This window comes from Mus pahari, chromosome 21 (genome assembly GCF_900095145.1).
Source record: "Mus pahari chromosome 21, PAHARI_EIJ_v1.1, whole genome shotgun sequence".
NCBI classification, from domain to species: domain Eukaryota; kingdom Metazoa; phylum Chordata; class Mammalia; order Rodentia; family Muridae; genus Mus; species Mus pahari.
Genome location: NC_034610.1, coordinates 41815599 through 41838345, shown reverse-complemented (window position 1 = coordinate 41838345; position 22747 = coordinate 41815599). Strand labels below are relative to the sequence as shown.

General features: G+C 44.1%; 1 protein-coding gene across 2 annotated transcripts in view; it reads left to right on the top strand.

Annotated features, from left to right (window-relative positions):
- Ccdc28a (coiled-coil domain containing 28A) overlaps positions 1 to 15662 on the top strand; it is a 17337-nt gene extending 1675 nt beyond the window's left edge. The window contains exons 2-6 of one of the 2 annotated variants that reach the window (XM_029532775.1): positions 928 to 1127; positions 4527 to 4690; positions 9665 to 9819; positions 13116 to 13138; positions 15152 to 15662. In XM_029532775.1, the coding sequence (XP_029388635.1) occupies positions 970 to 1127; positions 4527 to 4690; positions 9665 to 9819; positions 13116 to 13138; positions 15152 to 15206 (555 nt within the window). In that variant the 5' untranslated portion in view covers positions 928 to 969 and the 3' untranslated portion in view covers positions 15207 to 15662. Of the gene's footprint in view, positions 1 to 927; positions 1128 to 4526; positions 4691 to 9664; positions 9820 to 10745; positions 10964 to 13115; positions 13139 to 15151 lie in introns of those variants that run through there. The other variant, XM_021221615.2, reaches the window with a different exon arrangement.
- Positions 15663 to 22747: the final 7085 nt, after the last annotated feature.

Below are 22747 nucleotides of genomic sequence, written 5' to 3'. Positions count from 1 at the left end.
AGCCAAAGCTCTCTCTTGGAAAGGGAGGGAAGGAGAGAGAGAGAGAGAGAGAGAGAGAGAGAGAGAGAGAGAGAGAGAGATCGAGGTACATAGCATACAAATAAAATGTATATTATATAAGCCTTCAAGGTGCAGCTTAGTCCACTGGTGCCCTGGTATACATGTATTTGAGTCTGGTTTAGAAGGGAGACCTAAAGGCCAGCTAAAGCCCCAGTGAGACTGAGGTGTTTCATGGGTGATTTGCTTATACTGGCCACTTACCTATTGGTGGCTTCTTGAGGTTAAGGGCTTTGGCTAATTCCCTGCTGCCTTTCCAGGACTGACGACAGTGCCTGGCTTGTTGAAGAGAGGTAGTGGATACTTAGAAGATGTGTGAATGGAGAAAATGCTTTAAAAAAAAATATATTAGACAGGGCTGGAGAGATGGCTTAGCGGTTAAGAGCACTGGCTGCTCTTCCAGAGGTCCTGAGTTCAATTCCCAGCAACAACATGGTGGCTCACAACCATCTGTAATGAGATCTGATGCCCTCTTCTGGTGTGTCTGAAGAGAGTAACACTATACTCACATACATGAAGTAAATAAATAAATCTTTTTAAAAAACTTATTAGATGCCGGGCGTGGTGGCACGCGCCTTTAATCCCAGCACTCGGGAGGCAGAGGCGGGCGGATTTCTGAGTTCCAGGCCAGCCTGGTCTACAAAGTGAGTTCCAGAACAGCCAGGGCTATACAGAGAAACCCTGTCTCGAAAAAACAAACAAACAAAAAAAACCAAAAAAAACTTATTAGACAGTTGTTTATGTGTATTAGCAAACTAGATTCAGCATAATGACTTAAATCCCTGCTTGTTTGATCTGTGGAATGTGCCTTTGACTGTCACTTTATATCCTTATAGCGTATAGCTGTACTCACCATATTTTCATATTTAGGTCTTATGAAGCTGGTGTTGATGCAACCAAGACTTTAAGACAATGGAAGAGCGGAAAGCCAAGAGGAAGAGCCCCAAGTCTTTCAGTGCCCACTCGACTCAGGTTGTTAATGCCAAAAAGAATGCCATCCCAGCAAGTAAAAGCACCGGGTTTTCAAATCCCACATCGCAGTCAGCGTCTCAGAGGCCAAAGTTAAAAAGGTGAGCTCTTTGCTTTGACATTGTCATAGTAAAGTGCTGTCATCTTCTTTGCTCAACCTTTTTTCCTTCTTGTGATTTGACTTTTTTTTCCCAGTGCTTCGGATTGAACCTGGGTCCCCAAATAAAAAAATATTCAGAAAGGAGTTTTCAAGCCTGGGAAGATAGCTCAGTTGGTAAAACTCTGGTCTCACATACCCGAAGGCTTGGGTTTTATCCCTAGGACCCATATAAAAATTCCTGGGAGGTAGATCATTCCTGTAACCCCAGCCCTGGGGAGACAAGAGGATTCCTGGGGCTTGCTGGCCCGACGGGCTAGTTAACTGGCGAGAGCCAAGCCAGTGAGACTCCCTATCTTGAAAAGGTGCTCCTGGGATGAGATCGCAGAACGTCCTCTGACCTCCACATGTGTGCACACACTCAGGCATGTACACATGGCCATGCACATCCTCATGCACAGATACACCTGTGCATAAAGGAAACAAATTTTAGTAAATAGAGTTTTATCATTCATGTCCATTTTCTTTTGGGGGAGAGGTGTTAATTGGTGAAGTTATCTGGTAGATAAAAACGTCCCAATTTGAAAGAAGAAAAATATATTTGCTATACCAACACTTTAAAAACCATAACGGATTCTTTCTACTTTAGCGTGTGGATAGCATGAAGATCTTTTTAAGATGGACATTCTGAGTCTGCAGGAATGGGTCTTCACGTGACCATTTGTAATAAGTCCACAGGTGAGGTAAATGGACTACCCTTGTGGTATTTCTGGCCACCTCAGTGAAGGCCAGGGCCACCTGGGAAGCCAGATCTTCAAATGGAAAAATGCCTTCATCAGATTAGCTTGTAGGCAAAGTTGTGGGGCGTTTTCTTGATTAGTGATTGATGTGGGCGGGCTCAGCCCACTGCAGACAGTACCACCCATGAGAAGAAGGTAGTTCTGGGTTGTATAAGAAAGCAGGTTGAGCAAGTCAGGGAACAGAGTCCCTCCATGGACTTGCTTCAGATCTTGCCTCCAGATTTCTGCCTTGAATTTTCTACCCTGGCTTCCTTCATGATGGACTCTAAACTGTAAGTCAATTAAACCCTTTCCTCAAAAGGTTGCTTAGGGTCTTGCTCTCTATTATCACAGTAAGAGGAAGCAAACTGAGATACTGACTAAAATGATTTAATTCCATATCAAATACCTTTAAGGAAAATACAGGCCTTGGGACTGGGGCGACTGTAGATGACAGTGCTTGCTAGACAGGTGTGAGGACCTGAGTTTGGATCCCCAGCACCCGTGTAAAAATCTAGCTGTGGCAGTGCACAACTGGAACTCCAGCGCCAACGATATGGAGAGAGGGACTCAAAGGGCTTGTGGCTCTGGCAGTCTAACCAATATGGCAAGCTCTGGGTTTGATGAGAGAGGCTATCTCAAAAATAAGGTAGAGAGCAACAAAGAAAGTTACCTGACATTAACTTCTGGCCTGCACACACACACACGTATACGTACAACCATGTACATGCATGCAGCATATCTCTCTCTCTCTCTCACACACACACACACACACACACACACACATGCTATGCAGGCCTTTTCTTCTGAAGAACTGTTACTGACTGTGAGTTCTACATTGCTTTTATTTGTTTTTTGCTCGTTTTGTTTAGTTTGAGGCAGTATCTCCCTCTGTGTCATTGGTTGCCTGGGACTCACTGTGTAGATTAGGCTAGCCCTGACCTTGAACACATAGGAATCTCCCTTCTTCTCCCCCCAGAGTGCTTAGATTAAAGATGTGCACCACCTCCCCAAGTTCCAGTTTTTTAAAAATTTTATTTGTATGAGCATTTGTTCTCGTATCTGTGCATGCCTCATGTCTGTGGAGATCAGAAGAGGGTATTGAATCCCTTGGAACTGGAATTAGACAGTTGTGAGCTGCCATTTGTATGCTGCAAACTGAACCTGGGTCCACTGGAAGAGCAACCAGTGCTCTTAACCACTGAACCTGCTCTCCAGCCTGAATTCTCAGTTTAAGAGTTGTTAGTTTCTTTACCTGAACCCAGCCACAGGCTTACACTCCCAGACCCTCACACAGAGGTGCACATACAGACACATATGCCCTATTTATTTCATCCTTGTGAGTATAGTTGTAAGGATGAGGTCTTCATTCATTGGTGTATGAGAATTGAGTACTGCTGCTAAGTATGTAGACTACTGAATCCAGAATCTATAGTACTAGTTAAAGATAACACATTCCCTTTTGCTTTTTAAACTCTTCCTTGGATAGCACCTTCAGAAGTCCAGCTGACTCCGTGCTGTATGAACTTCTCTCTCTCTCTGTTTTATAAGATAATGTGAGTTTGCATGGCATCATCTCTCTAGTGTTTAAGAGCCTGGCATGTGAATGTACGTTATAAGAATTAATCAGGGCCGGGCCTGGTGGCGCAGGCTCTGGATGTAGGCGCAGGCCCAGATGAGAAGACAGAGTATGCTTGTAGGCGACTAATGAGATTAGGGGTTAGTTTTTTGTTTTATTTGAAACTTTGTAGCCCTCACTGTCCTTGGACATATTATGTAGATCAAGCTGTTCATCCACCTGTCTGTGCCTCCTCTGTATCAAGATTAAAGGTTCGAACAATCACACGCAGGGAAATTAGGGTTTCTTAAGGGTATTGGATTTAGGCCGGCCTTAGCTTTTGAAGGCGTAAATGATGTGACCTGGCATTATTTAGGGATGGACTTGTCTGCCTCGTGGAGAGGAAAAGGGGACCAGGGACCATACCCAGGACCAGGTGGACAACCTGGAAGGGGTGGGGAGTTGTTAGGTTAAGAGACATGATGATGGCAGTGGCTAAGGAGAACAGTAGAGAAGTTAGATTGTATCAGTCAGCTCGACTTCGAAAACTGCATAAGGGGGCCAGGGGACCGGGTCAGAATTCAGGGTGATAAGTTCTTGGTTACGGATTTTAAATGTCTTTAGCCTAAGACTAAGCATTCCTGGCGTGCCGTCTTCAGAACAGGAACCCCAAAACATCTCACCCAACTATAAACAGTTTATAGACTATAAACGACATTTAGAAAGGAGAGTACTTGCTGCATTTTACTATGAAGTGAAAAATTCAAATTAGGATACCAGAAAGATTTACCAATTTTCTTCTCAATATCTTTTCATTCTAACAAATCGTCATTTGCTCAAACGTATTAACATCTTTATGTTTCCCAGTGGCTACACTTTATACAGGTGAGGTTGTTTTTTCACCACCTGTTTTTATGTGTTGCTGGCTTGACGTTTTAAGTTTTATTTAATATTGACTTCCTCTGATTTTTTATTTAAAAAAAAAGTTCATTTATTTATCTGAGCAGTTAAACAGGAGTCTAACCCAGAGCTAATCTAACCAAGGTTAATTGCATCACCTCTGCAGGGTGATGAAAGAAAAGAATAAACCTCCCGGAGGAGAAGGGAAGGGTGCTCAGTCCACACCCATCCAGCACTCCTTCCTCACCGACGTCTCGGATGTCCAGGAGATGGAGCGCGGGCTCCTCAGCCTGCTGAACGATTTCCACTCTGGAAAGCTGCAGGCCTTTGGTAAGACCCCCGCCTGCTTCTCACTGCTCTGCTGCTGCCTTCTGCCTTACTCTTCTGCATGCCTTACCCTTCCTTTAGTTGGCTGTGTTCTGTGTGTGCACGTGAAAGCCAAGGGACACCCTTGGGTGAGGAAGGGACTCTCTCTCCAAGTATCATGTTCTTTAGTCAGAAGGACAGGGGAGCTGGATGTGCTGACCCATGCCTGGGATCCGAGTGGCTGGAAAGTAGAGGCGGAATGGAAGGATGAGGAGTTTAACTACAAAGTGAGATTGAGGCCATTCTGGTCTGCACTAGACTTCGAAGAACAAGTAGAGCAGGGAGGGCTGGGTGTGCGTGTGTCTCTGCTCCTTTGCTCGTAGTTGGTGGACTGCCTAGAGCTTACCAAATCCTTTGTTTAACACCCAGCACTGTTTAACACCCAGCACTGCATAAAAGCCAGGCAAGGGAGTGTGCACCTTAATCGGACCACTTGGGAGGTCCAGGAAGTTCAAAGACATCTTCTGCTACATAATGACTTTGGAGGCAACCTGGGCTACATGAAACCTGCCTCAAAAACAGCACCACCAACAACAAAAGCAATAAAAGCACACACTCAGTGCTAGGCAAAGTGGGAGGGGGACAGACGGCGAATAAACACAAAATGTAAGAATTTTAGACTTTACCGTGATGGAATATAATTAATGGGAGAGGTTTGTTTGTTGTTGTTGTGTTTGTTTGTTTTTGGTTTTTCGAGGCAGGGTTTCTCTGTGTATCTCTGGCTGTCCTGGAACTCACTCTGTAGACCAGGCTGGCCTCAAACTCAGAGATCCGCCTGCCTGCCTCTGTCTCCCAAGTGCTGGGATTAAAGGCCAGTGCTACCACTGCCCTGTGAGTTTTTTTTTTTTTTTTTTTTTGGGGGGGGGGGGGGGTGTGAGCTTTTAGGGCTAGAGACATGGCTTAGTGCATAAGACAGTTTGCTTCACAGCCATGAGAATCTGAGTATTCCAGCAGCTGTGTAAAAAGATGGGCATGGGCATGGGCATGGGCATGGACCCATCTGTAAGCCCAGAAATACGGGAAGCATATTTCTGGGGCTTGTTGGCTGTCAGCTTTGGTCCAGGTTCTCTGAAAGACCCCACCTTAAAGGAATGAGGCAGAAAGTGATTGGACAGGAAACCTGACATTATCCTCTGGCTCCTGCATGCCAGCGTGCACAAGTACGTCCCTGTATCCTACATGACATCATACGCATGTGCACACACATTCACAAGGGAAGGGTAGCTGGAATGTTAAGGTAGGATTGCCATTATGGAATAACTAGACTGAAACACTTATTTGAATTAGATTCTATGCCCCTATGTATGGTTGTTTACGCCCCTTCGTTCTTCAGAAGGCAGCCAATCCACTTCTCAAAAACCAAACCATACCATATAACTTATCTATCTCAAATAATAAGGGACGTCTTTATCATTTAAATGAATTTAGACTTAATTTGTTCAATTTGCTTTTGTCTTTTGAATGAACTGAACTCCAGCTGCTAGGATTACAGGCACATGCCCTGACACCCTGTTTATACAGGGCTGGGGATTGAACTCTGGTCTTTGTCATGGCTAGATAAGCGTTCTGACAACTGAGTTCCATGCTTTGTATGGCCTCGTGTGTTGTAGGCAGGCCTCCAGCTCATTCCGTAGCAGAGGCCGCTTCTGGAGTCCTGATGTCCTGGCTCCACCTTCTGTGAGCTGAGCTAGAGGAGTGGGTCGCCACACCCCTCTCTCACTTTGTTGTGATAGAAGTGTCTAGGATGCGTTCCAGAAACTACCCTTCCTTCTTTTATTGGGAGGTTATGAAAGAACCTTTCCTTTGGGTTCCCATCAGCAGGGGACATCACCTTCCAGTGTTTGCCAGTCAAGTGAAAATTTTAAAATGGCTGTCAAACTTAAATTTCCCATGTCTACTTGCTAAGTATTTGGGTTGCTCCTTCGGGGTCTTTACATAGTTTTTCGTTTGGTAATTTCTCACTTTGTCACTGTCAAGAGCCCTTTGCATTTTTTTGGATGGTGACAACACATTTCTTTTGACGCTTAATTTTCCAGATACATTTATGTCTGTCGATTTTGTGATAGTACATTTAATCCTGTGGAACTATGGGTTTTGTGCACACCTATCTCTCTTTCGTGGTTTCTGAGTCTTTAGTCCTTAGTACTACTTATATTTGACAAGGAAGCCAGACTCAGGCCTGTAATCCCAGTAACGGGGAGGCTAAAGCAGGAGAATCAAGAGTTCAAGACCAGGTTGGATTATATAGGCACTCCCAACTCGTAAAAAGGTATATTATTTTCTTCACAGAAAATGCCACCCCCATGCTCCACCCAACCCCAATAACGTGGTATCCCAGAATGCTTCACTTCTTCCACTCTTCCCTGCTCACCCCCTTTTTAAAAAATTTTTTATTCAATCTTTTTGTTTTGTTTTGTTTTGTTTTTTTGTTTTGTTTTTCGAGACAGGGTTTCTTTGTATACCCCTGGCTGTCCTGGAACTCACTCTATAGACCAGGCTGGCCTCGAACTAAGAAATCCGCCCGCCTCTGCCTCCCGAGTGCTGGGATTAAAGGCGTGTGCCACCACGCCCGGCTCAATCTTTTTTTTACACTCCAGATTTTATCCTTCTCTCCATCCACATTCTGACTGTTCCAAATCCCATACCTCCCTCCCCACCCCCACCCCATCTCCACGAGGATGTCCCCACCTCCCCACCACCCATCCCCTCACCCCCACCCCACCAGACCTCTCCATTCCCTGGGACCTCCAGTCTCTTGAGGGTTAGGTGCATCTTCTCTGACTGAATCCAGACCCGGCAGTCCTCTGCTGTGTGTTGGTGGCCTCATATCAGCTCGTGTATGCTGCCTGGTTGGTGGTCCAGTGTTTGAGAGACCTCTGGGGTCCAGGTTAATTGAGACTGCTGGTCCTCCTACAGGGTTGCCCTCCTCCTCAGCTTCTTTTAGCTTTCTCCTAATTCAACCACAGGGGCCACCAGTTTCTGTCCATTGATTGGGTATAAATATCTGCATCAGACTCAGCTGCTTGTTGGGTCTTTCGGAGGGCAGTCATGATAGGTCCCTTTTTGTGAGCACTCCATAGCCTCAGTAGTAATGTCAGGCCTTGGGGCCTCCTCTGTCCCCCACTCTTTCCCTGCTCACTCTTTCTAGTGGCAGTTCCCTTCCCTTAAGGTCAGGTGGTTTGTTTGAAGTCCTTCCTCCCCTGTCTGTGCTGTCACTAAGCCCTGGCTAATAAGTGATGCATGAAAATCCTATTGCTAGGCAGTTTCTTTCTTACTAGGTCATTATTTTTTCCCCATCTTAATGCCTATGAGTCCACACTGACACCTCACCTATCAGGTGTGGGCATTTATCCCCATGTGTTAGGACTTTTCTCAGGGATCCCAGCAGGGAATCCCAAAGCCTTTCCTAGCTGCTAACTCATCTTTCAACCTACACAACATGTTCTTTTTGTCTTATGAAGCTTCTGTTTTCTCATGGCTGGTCACCTAGGTGTGTCTTCCTCTCAATTTTCCTTTGTCAGGTCTACATCTCTGTATCCGTCCATCCATCCGTCCATCCATCCATCCATCCATCCATCCACATTCTCATTCATGCTCTCTCCCTCTCTTTCCTCTCCTTCCCTACTTCCCTCCCCCCACCTTCCCTCTCTCCCCACGAGCATACCTCTTGGGGATTCCAGATGCTGATGGACAGGACACACTTATAACACCACACCTGGCTGTGTTTCAGCTTCAGCTGTATTACAGTATAGTCTTGCGATACATTTAGAAAAAAAAGTTAGTTTTGTTTTCATTGGAGTGCCAAGAGGCTGCAGAGGTTACACTTAAACCAGATGACGGTGTAGACTATGTCATGTGTCATGTGTATGTAACATGTTGTCGGAGCAGGTAAAATCTCACCACACCGGACCTAAGTCAAGCAATAATGGGACTTGTGCCTCAGTGACGTTGCCGTGCATTACTGTATATATTACTGAAAATACTACACTGTGTAATTAATACATCATGCTTCATAAATATTTGCATTTATATTTCCTAAAGGAAGAATTTATAATTGACTAGAAAAATAATTTATGGTTGAAATTCTTAGAGAATTCTACACTTTATTCAGAGTGCTACAAAATGTTGGCTTTCTTAGTTCAATGGGCAGTTGTCAAAATGGACATAATCATAATGCTATTGCTTCTATATACAATGTGACAGTGGAAGAAAACATACATCTTCCCTACTTGTGGAATGATTTTGCTTTAAAAATAAAAATGGTATTTTATGCACAATTTTATTTTAGGGCCCAGAGTCATTTTTTAGGTTGGTCATTGTTTTCCTGGCCAAAAATTATATCTGCTCTCAATAGCCAAGAGGCCAAGATTGGAAGATTTTGAGTTTGAACCAGCTTGTATTACCCTGTCTCAAAAAAATAAAGTCAAAAGGGAAATAAGAATTATAATTATGGGCTGGCGAGATGGCACAGTGGGTAAGAGCAGTGACTGCTCTTCCAAAGGTCCTGAGTTCAAATCCCAGCAACCACATGGTGGCTCACAACCACCTGTAATGAGATCTGATACCCTCTTCTGGCATGTCTGAAGAAAGTACAGTGTACTTATGTATAATAATAAATCTTTGGGCCAGAGTGAGTGGGGTTGACCAGAGCAAGCAGAGGTCCTAAAAATTCAATTCCCAACAACCACATGAAGGCTCACAACCATCTGTACAGCTACAGTGTACTCACAGACATAAAATAAATAAATAAGTAAATCTTTAAAAAAAGTATTATTATTTAAAAAAAGAATTATAATTATACACATAAAATAGTTATTAATAAGCCAATTTTCAAACAAAGAAAATGGATTTCTTTTGTGCACCTGGAGTTTAAGAGCTGTTCCTTGAGGTTATAGGCTTTAACACTAATCTTTGTTAATGTTCTGGAATGTTCCCCAGGAAATGAATGTTCCATAGAACAGATGGAGCATGTCCGGGGAATGCAGGAGAAATTAGCTCGCTTGAATCTGGAGCTCTACGGGGAGTTAGAGGAACTTCCTGAGGATAAGCGGAAAGCAGCCAGTGACGCAAATCTGGACAGGCTTCTGTCTGACGTGAGTGGAGGGCTCTGCCTGTTACTTAGGAAACATCTTTATGCAACACACACATATACACACACCACAGTTCACATTTTAACTGTCAGTGATTTGTTTATACAGTTCGTAGGGATTTTGCAGCCATCACCACTGTCTAGTTTTAGACCATGTCATCATCCCTTAAAGAAGCCGATGCTTGGGTGTCTTTCTGTCCTGATGAGCGGGACTCAGTGGGCTCTTCCTGCAGATGGCATTGGACAGGGTGTGCCCACAGGGTAGGGGTGGGAGGGTCTCTTACTTAGTGCAGTACCCTCACATTTCATCTTTATTGCATTTAATCCTCTTTAAAGAAATCCAGAAGAAAATGCTTGAATTTAGATTTATAGGAGCATGTATTATCATAATCCTGGCAAACTTCTAAAGGAAACATTTGCTTCTGAATCTCTCACATGTGCGCCTGTATTATACAGAGACCTTATGTAGATGCAGATCTTAAGTACATAGAAGCCCCTCGTCAGAAGACCTCTGCCTGCCTGGGTGGTTACTTATTTTTAAATGCAGGCCAGTGTTTGGTCTCTACGGCAGTTTAGAACATTGCCACGTGTCTCTCAGTCTGCTAGAGCTGCCGTCACAAAGCAAACCCTGGAATGTCCTACAATTCTGGGAGCTGGAATGGCCGATCACTAAAGTTGCCTAAGGTCTTCATTGTGGGTAGTCATCTTAATGCTCATTTAATTTTTCTCCTGTGCACACCTGTCCAGCTGGTTGTGGTCATAGTGGATTGGGGCCAGCCCAGTGACCTTATTTTAATTCCACTGCCTCTGTTTAAGGCTCTGAACACTCTGACATCCTATGACAGGGAGCTAGAGTATTTGAGGTGGGGATGGAGGGCCCCACCCAGCCCGTAGCACCTTGTCAATTTGCCTCTTTAAAACCTTTTTTAGGGGGCTGAAAAGCTGACTCAGCGTCTAAAAGTACTTGCAGCTCTTGCAGAAGACCCAGATTCTGTTTCCAGCACCCACATGGCGGCCCTCGACCCTCTCTAACTTCAGTTCCGGGGATCTGAAGCCTTCTTCTGGCCTCTGAGGGCACCAGGCACTCATGTGCACATACTTACATTTGGGCAAAGCACACATACCCATAAAAATAAAAATAAATATCTAAAACCTTCTTTAGAGAGCTAGGGAGATGGCTTAGTTGGTAAAGTTCTTGCTACCCCAGTGTGAGGGCCTGAGTTCAGATCCCAGCACCTGTGTGTAAAGTGCCTATGATCTCAGCACTAGAGGGGCAGAGACGGGGATCTCTGAGGATTACAGGCCGCCCTTTCTTGCTGATATTGTGAGCTTCAGGTCTGGTGAGAGATCCTGTCTCAAAGAAATGAGGTGGAGAACAGTTAAGGAGGACACCCGACTGTGACCTCTGGCTTCCTTATGTGCAGGTGCACAGCAACTTATGCGTACATGAACATTTTTATAGAACAAAGGAGAATAAAAAACTCACACCAGCGTATTTTAGCTTCATGTTCACTTTCTACAACTTTTCTTTTTCTTTTTGTCTTTACATATATATATGTATATATATATATATATACACATACATACATATATATACTATCGGCCCACACTTTAAAAACTTGATGCCTAGAAGATTAACAGTGCATTCTTATAATCTCAGCATTTGGGAAGTGGATGCAGAAGGAACAGGAGTTCAAGACCAGCCTGGGCTATATGAGACCTCTCTCAAAAAAACAAGTGAACAGCCTTTCAAGCCTGTACTTCTAAGTGTCATCTCTGCCATATGTTTTGGTCTCACAAGTATTCAGTTCATGTTTTATGCTCTAATTTTCTTAAATATAAGTTTAATTTGTGTACCTTTAGAGCATTCAGGAAAATAACTAAATTTTAAACTGGAAGGTATAGTGCAAGGCTAGTATCAGTTATACTTGGTAACAGCGAGTAGTCTAGTTACTGTACCCACCTACCATCCTTTCTTTTTTAAACTTCTTTGAGGTACTGGAGATTAAGCCAAGGGCCTCATGGATGCTCGACAAGCACTCCACCCCTAAACTACAGCCCCAGCGAACATCTCTTTACTTTGTGTTTCTTCTTCTAAACTTAAAGGTAGTGTGGTCTGGATGTCTGCATCCTTCTAGAGCTCGCGCTTTCAAGTCCTCACTCTGAGGGTGGTGGCAACAGGAGATGGGTCTGTGGAAGGTAATTAGGTCAGGAGTAGGATTATTGTCCTAGGAAAAGAGGCCAAAGAGACACCCCTCTGTTTCCATTCTGCGAGGACACAGTACAGGGTGCTGTTCTGTGAGCCAGACACCAGCTCCTTTTGCATCTTAGTCATCTAGAACTGGGAGAAATGAGTTTCTTTTTTCTGCAAACCAATAATTTAATGATATTTTGTTACAAGAGCCCAAATTGACTAAGACAAGGGGTGAACAATTCTACTTTAAAGTGCTAATTGAATGACTTGTAATAAAAGTTTTAAAGATTATGGTCATGGAAATGGCATTTTTGTTTTAAAAATAAAATCCAACTATTCTTTAAAAGCCAGGCATGGGTCCAGCAAGATGGCTTAGGAGGTAAGAGTGTTTGCAGGGTAAGGCTGGTGAACTTCGGACATGAATACAGTTCCTATAGCTCATGTGAGAGCAGAAGGAAAGAGTCAACTCCACAAGGAGTTGTCCCCTCATGTGCTGCCTTCACACACACACGACACACAATAGGGATCAGATTTCTGTTAAAAGAACATAGAGGCACATATCTGTGCACCTAGCACTCTGTAGGCTGAACCAAGAGAGGCATGAATTAGAGCTATCCTGGGCTGCATAGAGTTCAAGGCCAGCCTCTTTCAAAAAGAAACAACACACACAGACAATGGAGGTTAGCGACGTTATACATGATTCTAAGACTACTTCTAAAGCTCTTAGTCTGTGTCATTTGCTTCTATTATCTCTTTGTGGGCGAGCTGCAGTGACTTTACACTTGTTTTGTAAAAAGGATTTCCTAGCTTAGAAAACTGAGAATTTCTTTTTTTTTTTTTTTTTGGTTTTTCGAGACAGGGTTTCTCTGTATAGCCCTGGCTGTCCTGGATAGACCAGGCTGGCCTCGAACTCAGAAATCCACCTGCCTCTGCCTCCCGAGTGCTGGGATTAAAGGCCTGCGCCACCAGGCCCGGCTGAGAATTTCTTTAATAGTTTGCTCTTTCAGTTAAAACCTATGTGAAGCTATTTTAAAGCCTGGTTTACAATGACTCACTAGTATTTCTCTTGTAAAAATTAATATTCAATTTGTTTCTTTGTGTTGCAGTTAGAAGAATTGAATTCTTCTATGTATCCTTTGCCTACTATCAACAGTATAAAGTTCAAAATCTATTTTTCCGGGTAAATAATTCCTACTGTACGTTATTTTATTCACTAGAGGTATGTCTCTTTCCTTTAGTTTCCAGATCTTTCTCTTTCCAGGATTTGTGTGCTGAAATTCCATGTCTGCTTTGTTCTTTGCTTTTATTATGTTCTTACTCCTCAGAACAGTCTTAATTGTTTCTCTTCAAGTGGTACATATCGTGTACTAGACTACAAGAATTATTTTGACTCTTCCATGCTGAAACAACCTGGCGAGATCCAAAGATACACTTACTATTGTTACTTAAGGTACATAAAATTGGAATTCAGGTACCAGTTAAACCCAACTTTTAAGGGGGTCCTTCCACAGCCTGTGAAGTGGTGCCCCCACACTGAAGCTAACGCAGTGTAGAGTTAGCTTGAAGGAAGACATCAGACACAGGTAGGTTATTTTGATTTTGATATTTCAGACTGAAACAATGACTTAGGGAACTTTTCAAACTGTTTTTTTTTTAAACATGTTTATAAACACGATTGCTAATACATAAGAATCCTATGAAATGATCCTGCCTTCAACATGCTTTCATAGGAGAGGAAAACTCTCCCCTTGAACACAGTCATAGTGTGAGATAGGAGTTTTGAAATGTGCTTCTTTACACACGTTAATAGCGTGACATTTCACACATTTGTTAACATCCTTAAGGGGTTTCTGTGATACAAACTGCTTTGTGTAATGGCATGTATGAGGAAATTTCTAAACTAGTTAGAATATACAGAAGTTAGCATAGCAGCAAGTCAATCCTGCTGTAACGTTTTATACTGTGACTCATTGCTTAGCCTGTGCTGCTGCTTTGAGCTTGGGCATGAGCATGAACTCTGCATGCTATTCTTTCTCTCTTTCTTTCTTTCTATCTATCATCTCTCTATCATCTCTGTCTATCCATCTATCATACAATCTATCTACAATCCAGTTGTTGTCCCCTCTCCCAGTTTCTCATCCCATTCCTCCTCCCCGATGCCTCCGAGAGATTGCTCCCCCCCACCAGGCCTCAAGTCTCTCTAGGGTTAGGTGTGTCTTCTCTCACTGGGGCCCGGGGAAGTCCTCTGCTGTGTATGTGTTGGGGCCTCCCATCAGCTGGTGTATGCTTCCTGGTTGGTGACTCCGTGTCTGGAAGCTCCCAGGGGTCCAGGTTAGTTGAGATGGCTGGTTTCCTATGGGGTCGGCCTCCCCTTCAGCTTCTTCTACCTTACTTTACTGTCCAGTGAGTTTTTCCATGTGTTAAATCTCAAGCCTCCCAACTGGTCAGTACTTTGGATGGCCATGCCTCTAACTGTCTGTCTGTCTGTCTTGCTGATGTGAGGTGGTCCTTAGTGTATTTAGATAACTGTGTGAATTGGACCTTGAAAGGTGGGCAATGGCTGAACAGTTTAGGACTAAGAGGAAGATAAGAGGTCAGGGACATATGCAGGAATTCTGTTTTATTCACAGTTTTCTTAAGGGATGATTAAGATTATAGAAAAGAGTATAGAGTTGTGATAATTACTTCAGGTTTGGAAAATTGTTTTGCCAAACATGGCAAAATAGCATCTTTAAGAGATTCTTGTAATCCGGTCTTTTAATGTTCTCATTCCACTGCTTCCTCACCATGGAAACGGTTCTTACTGTATTAAAAATAAACCTGGACAGACCTGATGCTACACTCTTATAACCCCAGCACTGGAGGCTGAGGCGAGAAGATTTGGAATTGGACACTACATAACTACATCCTAAATAAATGTTTTTAAGCTTCAAGTCATACACATAGCATAACTCTCTACACTGGGCTCCTGTCCAAACACTGGTAAAACCACAGCTTTCCCTTAAGCCTCTCCCGCCCTCCCTCTGCCCTTCCCTCCATCACTTACCCCATTTCTTGGGTTTCCTGGTTTCTGAGTGTAAATTCCTGAAATTGAAGAGAAAGACTTGCTTTAAATGAAATTCTTCTTAACTGATGAATCCAGACAGAAACTGCATTTGGCAGATGCACAGGACGTCCCCAATGCGTCCAGCAGCTAAAGCGGTCCGCAGCCTGCCCCGCAGAACGAGCAGAGACGCAGCCGTCGTTCCTTTCCAGCTGAGTCCAGTAGCAAAATCATCTTCCGCCGCCGCCAACTCTGAGTCATGCGAATGCACGCGCAGTGATCCTGTTCACACGCCGCTTTCGTCCACGTGCTCGCTGTAATCCACCGCTGTCCGGGGAGGCCTCATCAGGAAGTGGGGTACAGAGGTGTGCTGCTGTGCGTGCTTCTGTTGCCTTAAGGGTTATACTTGAAATGCATTGTGCTAAACCTTCGGTCGGGCTGAAGGATCTGTCCTTGCCGCCACCACTCTGACCCAGCGCCGTCGTGGCGCACGGGTGTCCTGTGGTGGTCCAGCTTCCGTTTACGTCAGACAATCAGTACACACGCGAGTGTGTTTCCCAATGGCCAGTGACAAATGTTTAATAAGTACTTGTGAGATTTGCTATTTTTAATAAAGTGATTGTTTTAAATCATTGTCTCTGTTGACTGTTTAGAAGACCTAGTAGTCCTCAATCTGGGATCAAGGGTTCAAGTCTCCAAAGTAAACTGTATAAATATGAGGATGGTATAGGGGGAGGTGCCGGTTACCTAATTGGTTCTTGATTGTGTCAATGAAGAAGTCTGAAGCCAATTGCTGAGTGAAGGGTAAAGGTGAGACTTCCGGGTCCCAGAAGAAAGAAGGACTCAAGAAATGAGTTTTGACCAAAAGGAGTCGGAGGCACAAAACAAACATAAAATCTTGGGCCTCCACCATCAGTGGATGGCTGAAATAGGCTAGCGGGTAAAGTTTGGGCAGGAAATTGTGTGTCCAGCAATTGGGTTACCTGACAAGTTCTAAAATAATAAAGTTGTCTGAGTGTTTTCAAAGGCAGGCAGAGAGGAGGGAAGGGGAGAAGAGAAGAGGAGAGAAAGAGAGAGACTGAGCTCAGCAAAGCTAAGAGGATCAGGCTTTTCCCGGAGTAGAGCTAAGCCAGGAGCGTAGGCTGTGTCCTGGACAAAGCAGGGAGCGTGCTTTTAAAATTACACCACCAGGATTTTGTGCATTCCATACCTTCTGAGTGTTAAATACTGTCTAATGAAAGTCCATGGCTTTAAAGGCAGCCCTTGACTTGGATCCACATTCCTCCCAGTAGCTTTCCACTGTGTACTTTTGAGCTCACCTTTCATTCTCAGTGTAACCCCTGAGGAATTACCAGCTGGCAGTGACAGTATAAGGAGTAATAGAAGCGCATAGCCTAACAAAAGATGCTTAGCACGAAGCGGACACTGGCAAAGCTCAACAGATTGGCTTTCCTCATTTCTTTGTGTCAGTGAAAATCTCACCCAGGACTCACGAGTGCAAAGCCAACACTATCACTGAACTACACCAGCAACGGTTTTTTGTTTATTTGTTTTTTAAATATATATATTTTAAAATTCTTGATAATTTTGTGTATCCAATGTGTCTTGATCATAGTTCCCAACTCCTTCCTTCCCGATCTCCATTCTTCCCCTCCCACCTTCATGTCCTGTTTTATAATTCACTGGATTGGCTTAGTGCTGCCTATGTGTGTCTAGATATGGAGCCATCCATGGGCAGCCTACAAATAGCCACACCCCTAAAGAACGATGACTCCCATTCCGCCAAGAACCCTTAGTTGTGAATAGCTCTGCAGCTAGGGGTGATGTCTCACTAGCTCCTCCCTCGTCCACGGGAGAGTGTTGGCTGTTTTGATCTTGTATAAGTCGCCCTAGTGCTGTGAGCCTAGTGCAGTGATCACGTCATATCTGGGGAACAGCATCTCCCAGCATTCCTCCTCTTCTCTGGCTTTTACATTCTTTCTGCTTCGTTTTCCAAGATGGTTCCTGAGCCTTGGGGCAGTTGATATAAATGGATTCTTTAGGTTGAGTACTTGACAGTCACTTCCAACACTTGATGGTTATGAGATTGCTACACACTGAAACTTCTCTGACCAGGGTTAAGAGCAGGGTCCATGTACATAAACATAAATATTTAGAAAGTAATAGAAGAAAGCCCCTTCTATGACGTCGGGCTTTCAACCATGTTTATAGTACCATACATGAATTCCCTGCTTCGGAGCAGGCCTCAGATCTGAAAGCAGTCGGTGACCTTGTGACAGTCATGCAGTTATTGCACCAGTGGGCACATCTTGCCTGCCGGGGTAGTATCATAGTACGTAGGACTCACCACTGGGTAAGTCTGTAAACTTCTGCAAACTTTTCTCTAGCACTGTAAAAACGGGACTTCAGGAATGAAATTTCCATGTCAATTCCAATCTGACTTTTCTATGTGTTCATCAATAGGGCCCTACCTTTTAGCTGTGGTGAGTAACTAAGAACGATAATGAGTTATTTGGGGTCCCCCTGGGTCCTTTCTGACCAGTAACTCATAGGGAGGCATCCCATACATGACACTGAGAATTTCATGTAAAAACTCTGTATTCCGGTAGAACATTGTCCACTCCTTTTGGAACTTGTTTTAAAACTGTTAAAGTAAGTTTACACAGCATAAGGCCTTTTCATACATTCTTGGTTGTGTTTGACTCCCCCCCCCCAATACACCACAACACTCATTCCTGCTTAACCATACTCTTAACAATGCCTCCCCACCCAACCCCACACTTCCATATCACATTTGCTTTGTGTTCAGCCCCGTAAGACCACCTAGCCCCTACATGGTTGTTTCCTGACCTCAAAAAACCCACACAAATCTAAAAATGTGAAGCTAGGGTCCACGCATGAGAGAGTCATTTGTGCTCTGGGCCTGGGTTACCTCAGGATCCTAATCTTCAATTCCATCCATTTGCCAGGAAATATCAGGATTTCTTTTTCCTAACATCGACACAAACTGCCATCATGTATGTCTAGGCTAATTCCATTTCCTAGTTGATGTCTGTAGAGAAGAAGGAATCCTTGTGGCAGACTGTAGAATCCTTTGGGTATATGCCCAGAAGTGGTACAACTGGGTCATATGATAGTTCTAATTTTAGCCTTTGGAGATCCCTCCATATGGATTTCCATAGTGGCTGCACCAATTTATATTCCCACTAACAGTGGATGGTTATTCCCCTTCCTCCATAGGCTTCTCAGCATTTATAGACCTGGGAATAGCCATTCTGATTAAAGTAAGATAGAACCTCAATTTAAATTTTCCTTCATGCCTAGCCACTCTTATAACATAGATGTTGCAAAGCCATTGTATTTTATTGAGTTACGGATGATCTCCTAAAACCTACTGTGAGAGCTACTTTAACTTCGCTGTGTCTCCGTTCAGACTTCATCCTTGGATTCTTGCTTGTTTAGCCTCACCATTCACAGGATTTTTAACTTTCTCATGCTTTAAGTATTGTGAAATCTTTCCATGTTAAATACAAAAGAAGTGGGAAGAGGGCGGCTTTAACGGTTAAGTCTGTTCAGGCGTTTTGACCAAAGCAATTAGCATCGTGTTGATGTTGTGTCTCTCTGACTCCTGTATAACTAATACTGTTTAAAAAAAAAAAAAAAACTTCAAAAATTTCGAGGATTTGCTAAAGATGAGAAAGGGTAAGGAACATTACCTTCCCCATCTCAGGACTTAACATTTGCTGGCTTGTGTAAAGCTAAGCAGAACTTGGCAGACAGCAGCTCTGCGTTTGTCACCTCTTCCCAGCCCAGCGACTTGAAGGCCCTCGAGATCCAGCAGCAACTGCCTGGACCGGCCACCAGCAAAACAAATCCACCTAGAACTTTCGAGAAAACAGAGGGAAGGTGACAACCTTTATGAGCCTCCTGAAGCAAAGACCGAGGTTGGCCACTGGAGCGCAGCACTGAGCGAGGGACACCGGACCTGTGGGGCGTGGTGGCGGCGTGTGTTGTCTTCCCTATGGAGATGGGGCGCGGGTGCCCCACCTACCTCCCTGGGCTGTGATCTGGGAAACTGCCTTTATTTCCTGCACAGTGCCAAGAGGAGACTGCTGCCCGGCCAACGTGCTGAGCCCTTGGCCTCTCTGGGAGGTAAAGCTCTTCCCTTCTTGGAGATGTCTTTTCCTTGGGGCTTCTGGAAAAACCTTGAGCGGCACTCCATGGTCTTGGAGACCTCTGTCAGGGTCAGGTTTGAGTTGGGCGGTGGCAACTTTCCTCCTCCAGAGCATTCTACAGTGCTCCAGCACTTTGGAAAACACTAATATTTCACAGGATCCCAGATTGGTTCGTAACAACTCCCCCACCCGCCCCCTGTCTCTTCTCACTCTGTCCGCTACTCTGGAGTCCAAAAGATGTAGGAAGGGGCTGAATAGCTAATAAAGAAGAGACTAAGACTATAGCAACTAGTCTGTGGTTCTAAGATATTATATGCTATGATTTTATGACTAAGGTGAATAATTACGACACATTGCTAAATGTTTATCTTTTGAGAAGTACTGGCGCTGTGCTTATTAATAAACATTGCTCCAAGTATCAGAGCAGTTTCCTGGCGCAGTCAGTATTCAAGTTCACTCAGTTCAAGCAGTGGTGTGCACGCCCTGCCCGTGGCGCTCTGTCTTCAGAAACTTTGATGTATGTGTTGTCGAGGGGCCTCAGAAATGGTGTTCTAAAAACACCAATTTTAGGGGGAGGAAAATAGGAGTGAAGGAAATTTAAAAGATGTTAGTGCAGTTACCTCTTGTTTTGATGTAGCTTTAAATCAGTGAGCATAATAACCATTTAAAATACCAGCACAAGTTTCATTTTTCCTTATTTGTCTCTGTCTCTCTTTTTCTCTCTGTCTCTCTGTGTGTCTGTGTGTCTGTGTGTCTGTCTGTCTGTCTGTCTGTCTCTCTCTCTCTCTCTCTCTCTCTCTGTGTGTGTGTGTGTATCTAAATTGCTCAGCCTAGTCTCCAATTCACTGTGTTGGTTTTAACTCCAGACCCACTTGCCCTCCAGAACTGGAGTTACATGTGTATGACACCGCACCAGCTTATCAGTTTATATGGTGGTTCTATGGATGAAATCAGGGTTTCATGCATGCTGGCCAAGCAGTTTACTTGAACTACATCCTCAGCCCCAGGAATTCTCATTCATATATATATATGAGTATATATATATATATATGTATATATATGATTATATATGAATATATATATTCAATGGTGCTTCAGTGCACAGATTCCCTCAAGATATCCCATCACTTCCTTGCCTATTATTTCTTGCATATTTAATATAATTATACACACTGGCTTGTACTCACATTACATTATGCTCCCGATGCGGGGAAATGAACTTGACTGGCATTGTGTTCCCTTTCCAATTTTTCACATTTTTGTGTGTTGCAGTTCTTCCCTGTAGTCTGTAGACGACCTCTTTAGAAGATATTTTTGAGCCGGGCACGGTGGTGCACGCCTTTAATCCCAGCACTTGGGAGGCAGAGGCAGGCAGATTTCTTAGTTCGAGGCCAGCCTGGTCTACAGAGTGAGTTTCAGGACAGCCAGGGCTACACAGAGAAACTCTGTCTCGAAAAACCAAAAAAAAAAAAAAGATATTTTTGAAGGAATTACACTCCAGACACTAACTGAAGCACTTTGCAATTTGCATGTGTGAGCTGTAAAAGTGCCAAATGCACTCACCTCTCTGCCATCTAATAACACTTAAAAAAATTAATATGTGAGCTGGATGCGGTGGCATACCTCTTTAATCCCAGCATTTAGGAAACTGAGCCAGGCGGATCTCTGTGAGTTTGAGGCCAGCCTGGTCTACATAGTGAGTTCCAGGACATCCAGGGTTATTATATAAAGAGAGTCAGACTCAAAACAACAAAATGAATGTGTGTGTGTGTGTGTGTGTGTGTATGTATGTATGTATGTATGTATGTATGTATGTATGTATGTATATATGAGCACGGGATGCCCAGAGCCCAGAAGAGTTGAAATTAGACGTACCTCATGTGGGTGCTGGGAGCTGAACTCCCCAAGAGTTGCAAACAGAAAAGCTGAGCCATCTCTCTGCCCTCTTGTTTATGATCTGCTAAATACACCCTCCGCGGGAATGCAGAAGGACTCCTGCTCTGCATTTCTCCCCCTACCAAACCACTCAGGGAAACAGTTAACTAACGCTTCCGGTTTATCCCAACCATGAAGCAAGTCTCTATACACCGGTTGGTGTCCAGCCAACTCATCTCTTAATCCAGATGTGGTTGTTCAAAAAAGAAAAAGGAAACGAGACAAACACAACAGCTTTTCCTTCCCACTCACACACTCCCTGAGTGCAACACTTCCTTCTGCTCACCGGAACGGGAGCTAGCCCTCTACAAGTCCTCCACTGGCTCCCACCAGGGCTCTTACTGTCTGGCCTGCTCCTGACACTGTCTGCCTGGAGTTAGTGCATAGGCTATGCTCATCAGCTTTCTGTCACCGTAGCACATATCCGAGATAATATATAAAGAAAAAGATTTATTTGGACCCACGGTTTTGAAGGTTTCAGTCCCTGAAGTTGACCCGAGTAGATTCGGAGTCTCTGACTGAGCAAGCGAACCAGGCTCCCATGACCTCCTTTCTGCGTTTTGATTAACTTGCTAGATTTCCCTACGGCACCAGACGCAGGACTCAGAGCTGACTCAGTACCCAGCACTGCTGGCACGAGCTTGGAAGGGACTCTCTCCTCTGTCCGGCTTTGCATGAGTAATTTCCAACTGACACTTACCATGAGAGGCCCTGAGCTGGAGGCCTGGGTAAGCTGTACTCCTAACTCACAGACACCAGGAGATGATCAATGTTTGTTACAGTCCGCCACTGGCTGACTGGGGAGCAGTTTTCAAGAATTAAGCAAACAGGGTGATGATGACATCAGATAACGCGCACGCGCCGTGAGCACTGCGTCACAGTGATGCAGAAGATGCTATGTGTTATTTCTTCTTCTAGCAGATTCGCCAGCAGGCCGAAGCTTCCACAGCATTGTACACCGCAAGAAATATTAACTCTGATCAATTTTCCAATCATATTTAATCACAGACCCTGCTTCTGAGGAAACACCTGCTAGTGTCTTATAGAATTACTCTTTGGACAATTACAAAATGCTAGAACACGAGAACACGTCATTTGGGAGGCAGAAGCAGAACTGTAAGTTCGAGGCTAGCCTGCGTTACAGAGTGAAATGCAGTCTCTGAAACGGGAAAGAAATTATGCATTAAAAGAGTAGTGACTGCAAATCGGTCCTCTCTCCTGGCTGAATAGCTACTTAGGGAAACTGACACTGTATTGTAGTTTTGAGACTGGGTCTCTTGTAAACCAGGCTGGTCTGGAACTGACCTCAAAGTGGAGAATGACCATGAACTTCTCAACATCCTCTTCTACGTCCCCAAGTACTGGAATTATACAGGCATACACCAACGCACGTGATTCTATTGTATTGAGGTACTTCACACATATTTCATGGGTAGCAGGCGAGCACTCTACCGACTGAGCTATGCTCCCAGCCCTAAACTGACCTTTGAGATAACAAAAATAATTTTGTGTAAACTTGAACAACACACACACACAGAGAGAGAGAGAGAGAGAGAGAGAGAGAGAGAGAGAGAGAGAGAGAGAG